This window comes from Cenococcum geophilum, assembly GCF_001692895.1.
Source record: "Cenococcum geophilum 1.58 unplaced genomic scaffold K441scaffold_23, whole genome shotgun sequence".
Lineage (NCBI taxonomy): Eukaryota > Fungi > Ascomycota > Dothideomycetes > Gloniales > Gloniaceae > Cenococcum > Cenococcum geophilum.
In genome coordinates, this window is record NW_027137581.1 from 1331364 (window position 1) to 1340477 (window position 9114).

The 9114-nt window shown below is 40.5% G+C and overlaps 2 protein-coding genes across 2 annotated transcripts; one reads left to right on the top strand and one right to left on the bottom strand.

Annotated features, from left to right (window-relative positions):
• Nucleotides 1–2243: 2243 nt before the first annotated feature.
• Nucleotides 2244–3109, bottom strand: K441DRAFT_121892 (uncharacterized protein). The gene has a single exon (XM_067640020.1). It carries the CDS (start codon nucleotides 2740–2742, stop codon nucleotides 2308–2310), a length of 435 nt encoding a protein of 144 aa, XP_067503670.1. The 5' UTR covers nucleotides 2743–3109; the 3' UTR covers nucleotides 2244–2307.
• Nucleotides 3110–3195: 86 nt separating this feature from the next.
• On the top strand, nucleotides 3196–4640 carry K441DRAFT_696659 (Cloroperoxidase). The gene is made up of 2 exons (XM_067652913.1): nucleotides 3196–3974; nucleotides 4024–4640. Exons 1-2 carry the CDS (start codon nucleotides 3464–3466, stop codon nucleotides 4224–4226), a joined length of 714 nt encoding a protein of 237 aa, XP_067503671.1. The 5' UTR covers nucleotides 3196–3463; the 3' UTR covers nucleotides 4227–4640.
• Nucleotides 4641–9114: the final 4474 nt, after the last annotated feature.

Consider the following 9114-nt stretch of genomic DNA (forward strand, 5'->3'; position numbering starts at 1 on the left):
GGTGCAAGAACTTTTGTTAGGGACCTCCGTAGGAAGCCTGCTCATCTTCCTTCCCTTTTTACTGCCTTCCTCCATATATCTATTTGCCTTAATTGCTGTTGGTAGGGGGGATGGAGGGTAGGCGGACGTCTATAGGAGCTTCCTGCGATCACGTGATAGCCTTGCCTGTCGTGACGACTCCACTTTATGGAGTCTCTACACACCACCATACACCTGCGTTCCCGTATGACATGCAGCAATATTTTCCTATACGCATATTAGAGCCCTCCGACGATTTTATCCTAGCGCCCAAATTAATTAATCTAAAGGCAGACGAGTCTAAAGACTTCGACAAGTTCAAGCTGTGCGGTAAATAGTAAAGCTCTAACGACTTTTTAGCAAGTTCAACTACTTCCTGCTTCTTCAATACAACACTGAAATCGTGCCAAGACTTTCTATATATAGTATGTATCCGCACTGGAGCGCCGCGGCGCTCCTGGCGTCAAATCGTATATTTGGTGGATGGAGTGGATTTAACCTCAGATCCACGCCACGCCAATCCAACAAGATCACTGAAAAGGAGCAAGGTCGTGTTCATAATAATCAAAGTATAATCGATGAACCATTACAAAAATTCTCTAGGATGCATCATAGAGATAGGAATTAATAAAGGTTCGAATACAAGATTGGAGGGTTTTGAATAGAATAATGTTATTTTGCGTTGAGATATTTGCGTTTTAGTTGAATATTCTGTGACAGGCTAGGTCGAATAAAAGTATATTGCGAGCTACTGTATAATACAAGAAGAATTGCATAAGGAGAAAAGAGGAGGACAAGACAGATTACGGCCTGTAAAGGGTCCGTAAGGAGCTAACAAGCGGTTGCTAAGGCAACGAGACTGCCTAAGGCAATCGAGTCCAACTAACGGGTGCAACCCGTCACATATTCAGTTGTACTACGGGACTTTCGCCTCGCAGGGATGTCAGTTAGACTCGTTCATACCATTTGATCGATTAGGCTACTAGTCGTCAGTTGGGAGCTTGATGCGGCCCTGAAATGTAATTATGATAAATCAAGGGAACTCAATATGACCCTCGACTAAAATAGAAACACCCGGAATTATTAAAGCGAGTGCTGCACCCTGACATGTCGCCTCTTTGCTTTAGCGAGATGGCAGAAACGGAACGTACTTGTTCATCGGTTCCTAACCTGAATCTTACATCATGTCTGAAGCAGGGAACAAGGAGGAGTGTTCCACTGATAACGAGACCCCTACTCCCTATATGGAAATGTGTACCCAAGCTAATAAAGTGCGTAGTATATATAATATCCTTGCGGCTCTCTTTTCTTGGCTCACATTAGCTGGATTCGTTGTGTTGTCAGGCACCTTTAATAATTAGAGAGTGGCTTACCTCGGATTGTAACAAGCCACTTCAACATAATTTCGTGATAGGAGACACTGACTGCCGGAAGAACAGCATATGGATTCTGCATCATTTCGAAAGGCGGCATTGTAGACTGGAGGACCTCTGTTGAAGTTGCTCAAACCAGTTCGGTGACATATTATTGCTTTCCCACCATTTGGCAGGTTGGGCTTGCAGACCTCGTCGATGTTATTCAGAGCATTAGCGAGGATACCAACGGTAAAAATCAGTGCGGTCGAGATTAGAAAGATTGATCGTTGCATTATTGATAATGATTTGGATTTTTAATTCGGAAGATATGGAAAATCGAATATAAGTGGGTAGGAAGAATATCGGGTGAAAGAAAGAGTAACTGAAGGGGAGTTCGAGTTTAAATGTTTCCTAGATGTTCTCCTTACACTCACCCGTGCCAAGAATTCATCTGGCGCCTCGATGCATAATTGTTCTCATACCCAACACCTGATTGGCAGGATAAGATGAAAACTGAGCTCAACTGGTACAAAATGGAGAGTGCAATAGCTATTTTTAACCGACAAATAAGAAATACAACTTCTTTGCTGTCATGTTCGGCTGGCCGTTGAGGGTTTGTGGTTATTCTTGACGCTGAACTCGCGTTGCCGCTGAGGCTGAACTTGCGTTGCCGCTGATGCTGAACTCGTATTGCCGCTGAGGCTGAATTTACCAAGGTGGCTCTGCTATTCAGTAGACGAAGAGTCGACAGGTTTAAAGACGAGCTTGGATGAAGAGACTGGTAAAACTTGTGCTGGATCATTTATTGTAGACTTATTTTCGCCTTAAGAACCGTAAGTATGCATACTAGAGGTAATCGTTTAGTTAGCTTACGACTTGAGATCCGCGGTGTTGCCAAAAAGGGTAAACGAAGTGGCGCGAGCGCCACATTTTGTTAGAGTATGCTGTGCTTGACCAATCGTGATCTCTGGTCATTTAGTTGAATCTCTAGAATTGAATTATCCGTACGAACCAGTAAATTGGTGGTGATGGTGGTAACAATAACGGCGGCGATGGCGGAGGCGGTGGCATGCGTAATAAGATTAGAGAATGGGATGATGGAGAGGTGAGGATATTGGGGGGAGTTTTGATAATTGAAGAAAGGATATGGAAAAGATGGGGTTAGTGGATGAGGATAACGGCGATGGCAGCGATAATAGCCAGCGGTGGTAGCAGGGAAGATGGGTATGGGGGCAAATAATGGATATAGCGGCTGTAATGGCCAGGTTTGGTGGTTGCGGTGGTAATAGCAGGGATAATTGATTTGGAGAATTGGGTTGGTAGGCGGTGACAATTGAAAGAGAATGAAAGTTTCCCTGGGCGGGAACATCTTTGGAATTGGGAGAGTCTAAACAATGTGCAAGGATGCCAAGGTTGAGGTCAATCTTGGGGAATTTTGAGCCGCTTTCGTGATCAAGCTTACCAAAATCCACGGACTTGCTAATGACCTTCAACCTGATCGGATGACATCCCTGATCACAAGTAAGGAGGACTATCCGTCCCTTGCTAAGCTGCTGTGAATTCCCTGCTTTTTCCTACTAAGAGTAATTGCTCTGAAGATATCTCCACTTTGCGATCAGCAGCAGTACCTGAAGGTACCTGAAGGTACAACTGGGCACGGGTGCACAGCCACCTGTGTCCGGAAATGGTCGCCGCTTAAAAAAGTTAACTCAAAATCTAGCGACACGCAATTCGCCTTTTACTGTATACGCGCACGGGACTAAAGTTTATCTAGTATAAGATTTTGCAACGTGGCTTATTTTAACACTAGCCAAGTTTTCTCTAACACTCCCCGAGGTTCGGACTCTTAAGAACGTCATTCCTTAGAACCAGCTCGCAAAAATTCACTAAGCAAGATTTAAAATTAATTTAATTCCGATTGAACATTCTCTCCACCATGGCTGCCAGTCCGACCATTGATTGGACGAAATGGGAGCCAGCCGGGGAAGGAGACGGTATAAAATCCAGCTTGCACTCATTCTCAAATCTCAGCATCATCATTGAATTGAGGGATATTGAATTGACATCTCTAAGTCCGCTCACCATGTCTAATGATCAACGCCCTCGCAAACCACTACATCCTCCCACACTCCGGTAAAGGGATCACTAAAGCTATGGCCGTCGACGCGCTCACCAAATCCATCAACCTCGACTCCTCCATTGCCAACGTCTTCGCCTCTGTCGCTGTTACCGCCAACCCAGACCACAGCGCTCATTACTTTGATCTCGATCAGGTCGACAAACATGGTCTCATTGAACATGACGTCTCGCTTTCTCGCAACGATATTGCGTTTGGAGATAATCATAGCTTTGATAAGAGTATCTGGGAGAAGGTGATGGAGACATACGGCGATGCGGCAGAGACGAGCTTTGAGCTTGCGAGTAAGGCTAGGTATGGTCGACTTATGGCGAGTAAGAAAGCGCATAAGGAAGCGGGGAAGGATTTTGAGTATGGGATTAAGGAGTTTATTCTTAGCTATGGAGAGTCTGCTTTATTTTTGGGTTCACTTGGAAGTCCGAAGGAGGGGAAGATCCCGCTTGAGTATCTGAGGGTTCTATTTCGTAAGTAGTTCGCTTGTCTAAAGGAGGTGGAAGCTGACGATATTCTAAGAAGATGAGAGAGTTCCGTACAAGGAGGGCTGGAGACCGAGCAGCAGGCCGATCACACAGTCTGATATAAGCCACATGATTTTCAGTCTGATTGCCGCGAATGAGCACAAGGCAGCTGAGGCGGCTGATGTGGGTTTGGGGACGGTGCATGCTGTTACCAGTGCCTTGACCAGCATCCTTCCTTCATATTGCACCATAATGTGATGAGCGGTTTGTAGCGCTGGAGGAGATTTATTCTTCTTTCGAAGTAAAGTGTATTTCATGGTTCTGCAAGATCGACAGGGTTTGATACGAATTTCCGGCCTTTCGAGCGTTTTGCAACAGTACATTCTTTTCACCTTAAATACACGCTTAATAGGTTCTGACTCTTCATGATATGCTTGGCGAAATGAAAGGTAGAGTGTAGATCCAGAGGGGTTTGCACCAAAAATCAGAATCTGTGATGGGTCCAAGGAGAAACTTGGGTTCACAGCGAATTACTCGTTGAGAAGCATGGGGAAGAATCAACCACATTCATGTTCTCAAGTCCATGACCATTCTATTCATCCTATGTTTTAAAAAAGGGCAAACCCGTGTTCCTCAATGATAGTAGTTATAAGCGGGCCCCTTCGTCTTCCTCCGCGCTTCATCCAACGCCTTAAAAACTGTGAGTGAATGATCAGGTGACTTTCATACTTTGTGAATAGTCTTGTGTAAGTAGCTGAAGTTAGAGCTTTGATTATAAATCTCTTTCTCTTCTTGTACCGTGTTTTTCAAAATATCGGTAAAAATCGCCGAGCCGCACGACGCGTATCACCCCCCCCCTAATCAGAACAATACACCATCTATAGGCTCACTAATATAACACTATGTTTAAAAAATGGAAGCTTATTTTGTAGCTCTATTCTAGGGCTATAAAATAATCCCTTATTTATATAATTTAGGGCTATTTTAGTACAGTTATAGGGGGTGCTTATTTTAAGTAGTCTTAGCGAGCTAAGACCCTTTTACCAAGGAGCTTACGTAACCTCCTTAGCGAGCTTAGACGTGGTTTTTTAGCTAGCGTTAGAATAACCTACGCCGTCTTCCGAATTGCAAAATTACGTCTAAGGCACTTTGGTTACCTTAGCAAGCTTAAACTAGCATTAATTAGCGGATATCGCTAACCTTTTTTATTAAAAAGCTAATTCTATAGTTTAAGGGATCTTTATAATATTTATTAAGCGGTTTAACTTCTTTTATATATAGAGTAGTCGCCTTCTTTAATAAAATCTATCTATACTTCTATAATAGCTATAATTTTAGAAATGCCATTAAATTAGTCTATAGAAGTAGCTTTATAATCGATTAATATATCTACTCTATTAGCCTCCACGATATTAAGTAGAAAGCTTTGCTAAATAGATATTATATTAATAGTTAAATCGCCTACACCTACTATAAATATAACACTAATTAACCGGCGGACGCCTATTTAAACGCTAGTGTTATAGGACGTAGGTAGTAGCTATAAAGCGTATGTATTTAAGGAGTCTACAAGACGTTACGCGATCGATCGTAAGGGTCGAGGGCGTAAGGAGGTGATATACCTACGCGTAGCTATTATAGTTTTCTTATCGACTGCAACTCGCTTCCAGATAAGAGCCTCCCACATCAAAATATCGTCTTTGTATACAAATTCTCATACAAATCAAATATAATCATATGCGCATACTTTCTTAACTCTATTTTCTCACCATGAGCCTAAGGCTTCCTCCCTACCGTGTCTGGCAGATCTGCGTCGCCTTATACTATAGCTAGGCAGTTAAATAGATTATTACAGCCACTTAAATACATAAGACGACGATATACTATATTAGAACATCCTTAGATATATAGGGGACTCCTTATTTACTAAGCCTTGCTAAAATAGGGAGGCCTTAAGTTTTTACTACTTTATATAAAAATATACGTAACAATTAACGTTATAGTATTTAGTTAATTTCTAACCAATTTTAATATAGGCTCTCCTTGCATTTCTTATCGATTAGCTAACTACCTTCCTTAATAAAATAGCCTAGTTCCTATATAATGAATTTAATATAATTATAGGCCTCTTAATTATTTAAAAGACACTTTCACGCCTTTAGTAGAGCAGGAAGGTAGTATAAAGAAAAGCGCTTAATGTTACGGACGCTTTAAGTACGATGTTACGACTACTTGGAGAAGAGTCGGAAGAAGCTAGTTGGTTGATACAGGCACGGTCCAGGATGGAACCCGTGGAACCATGTGACGAGGAATGGTAAGCAGAGTCACGTGATGTGATCTGTGTGATCTGTGTGATCTGTGAGATCTGTGAGATCTGTCGCAGAGCGAGCAGAGCAGACAGAGCAGACAGAGCAACAACTTTCTTAGGAGTACGGTTGTGTATTTAAGGACCCTCAGTCCCTACCTAGATAGTTCCTTCCTCGTAGTAATTCTCAGAATACAATTGGAGTTAATCTGTTGGGCAACCACTCCACCAGTTGTTATTACGTTGTTGACTTTTGTACTTGCATTTCCTACACACCTAGCCCATTGACGAACCCATCGTAGTTCTTGCTACAAGGTTCCGTTACACTTAAGTGGGTAAAGGATCTACGTTCCTTATAAAAGGGACGCTAGATCGCATAGGATATTTACTAATTAGTATTTATTAATAAATTAGGAGCTAATAAGAGAACTAGGTATAGGAAGTTTAAGTAAAGTCCTATTAATCTACCTGTAATTAAGGTGTCTTTAATTCAACGCTCTAAGCGGTGGAGTATACTACCAGCCTATACTTATAATGGCTTCCTTAAGGGGACGTTAATATATTAAGGCTCTATTACTACTAAAATATTTAACGCTTAGATTAAGGCTGTAGTTTTACTATAGTATACACCTAGTATAATCTTAATTATAGATAACGCATTAATTTACAGGAATTAGGTAGGGGAGTTAAATTGGATAAGTATATATATAAAAGTTAATAGGAAGTAGGAGCTCCGAACTCTCTATAAGAGAGTCAGCGTCTATATAGAGTATCTACTACTATATTCTCTAGAGTTTAACCTAATTAAGCTTACTTTTTACAACCTTAAGACGTAGGTTTGACACAATATTTACAGCCTTAGTAACTATATAGACTTTAAAAGCTTTTTAAGATTTAGTATATAAAATATAGGTAATTATATAGCTGCGCAATTGTATTTCCAGTACGCAGGTTATCTAGTAGTTAACTAATGTATTCTATGGGCGACCCGTCCACACGGGCGACCCGTCCATCTACCTACCCCACCAAAAATCAGAAAACCCACACCTTAATATCTTAACAACCACTAAATAATAAATTCTAATAATTTAGATTTAGGCTTTTATATATACTTTATAGCTTCTATTAAATTTATATAATAAATAGTTGAGTAGTTTTTAAAATATAGTGATTTAGCCTCATTTTCGCCCCTAAATTGTAATATCTTAAAAACCACTTAACTATTTATTATGCAACTCTAATAGAAGCTATAAAGTATATATAAAAGCCTAAATCCAAATTATTAGAATTTATTATTAAGTGGTTGTTAAGATATTAAGGTGCGAGTTTTTTTATTTTTGGTGGGGTAGGCGGGTAGATAGGTCACCCATATAAACGGGTCGCCCGTGGAATACGTTAGTTAGTATTGGTTACACAAGGGGATATTACGTAGCTACGGTTCATAGATAGTATAATGATTGTTCTGTTAATTCTTCTTGAAGAAAGGGGTAAGGAACTTTAGGTTCCTCACCACGCTAGTGCCGCGGCGGCATGTGACGGCAACTTGCCGCACGTAACGGCTTAACTCAGTATGCTCAGACTAAGAAACCGATGAATATCCGCTGCGCGGATAATCGAATATCCGTAAGCTAACCTATTCGATTGATCTATCTGTTTCTTAGTCTAAGCCACTTTGGCAAGCTTTTAGAAGCTAAGCCGGTCTATTTATATAAGGCAAACCATTAACTTTAATAAAATTAATATAAGTAACCGCCACGTCTATTATCCTATTAATACCTATATTAGAATTGCCTTAATTAGCTCTCTAATTAATGGATTTTCTAGAACTAACTGCTAGCCATGGGCGTATCTAAAAGGCGTTAAAGAAACCCCTCTATTTCGTCTAGCAGGAGCCAGTCTTCTTAAGCTTTTAATAATAAACTACCCTCTTTATTAACTAATACCGCTAGAGGATTAAGAGATATAGCGGATATAGTGCCCAAGGGCATTAGCCGTCTTGTCCCACCCCTATTGTCTCCCCTATTATCTCCCCCGTTATCTCCCCTATCGCTATCCATAGCTTAATAGCGGTCCTTAATAGCCTACTTACTACTGCTAAAACTATATAGATCCCTAAGAGGATAAAGAAGTAGGAGTTAATAAAATACCCGCAATATCCGCAATATCCGCTAAGAAGATATCTGCTACAGAGAAGGTCTAGGTAATTATTAACCGTCTTAGGCTATAGCGGATGTCTATAGGAGACCTAGCGCTTAAATAGATTATAATGGCTAAAGGTTTACGCAAGGCACTAAAGAAAAAAAGAGTAAGGGAGTTCCTTAATAAACTCCTAAAGGATACTAATATCCTAAATATCTATACTAAAGAGATAAAGAAGCGCGGTATAGTAGGTGCTAGTATTACTCTTACTATCTAGGGAGAGCTTAAAGAGCTAAGGGAGAAAGAGTTACTATTTAGCAGCTTTAACCAATATGCGGATATTAAGCAGCTTAACCTTAGGCAGTGCTATTAAGCCGTAAAGACTTACGCACCTATACTAGAGCATATAATTACAGTATATTAAGAGGGTTAACGCAAATATTCTTTATATAAAGGCCGTGCGGTTCTAATAGCTTCTATGCTTATATTTAGCCTTTTATAAAACTCCGCAAACTATATCCTATGGCTGCTAGGGATATATCTCTAAGCTAATAGCGTTAAGCGCTGTGTGCTTTCTATACTCTATAGGCTTAGATTAATTAATAATTATATTACTTTAAACTAGCAGAAGGAGCGGATAGCCTAGAAATTAAGATTTAGCCTATAATCTCCGCGGTATAGGTATATACTAACCTATATATA

Bases quoted from the DNA above. Each gene is read 5' to 3' on its own strand.
- K441DRAFT_696659 (XM_067652913.1), top strand. From the start codon at position 3,464: ATGATCAACGCCCTCGCAAACCACTACATCCTCCCACACTCCGGTAAA. The intron at 3,975-4,023 runs GTAAGTAGTTCG...CGATATTCTAAG, and splicing joins GTATCTGAGGGTTCTATTTC to AAGATGAGAGAGTTCCGTAC.
- K441DRAFT_121892 (XM_067640020.1), bottom strand. From the start codon at position 2,742: ATGTTCCCGCCCAGGGAAACTTTCATTCTCTTTCAATTGTCACCGCCT.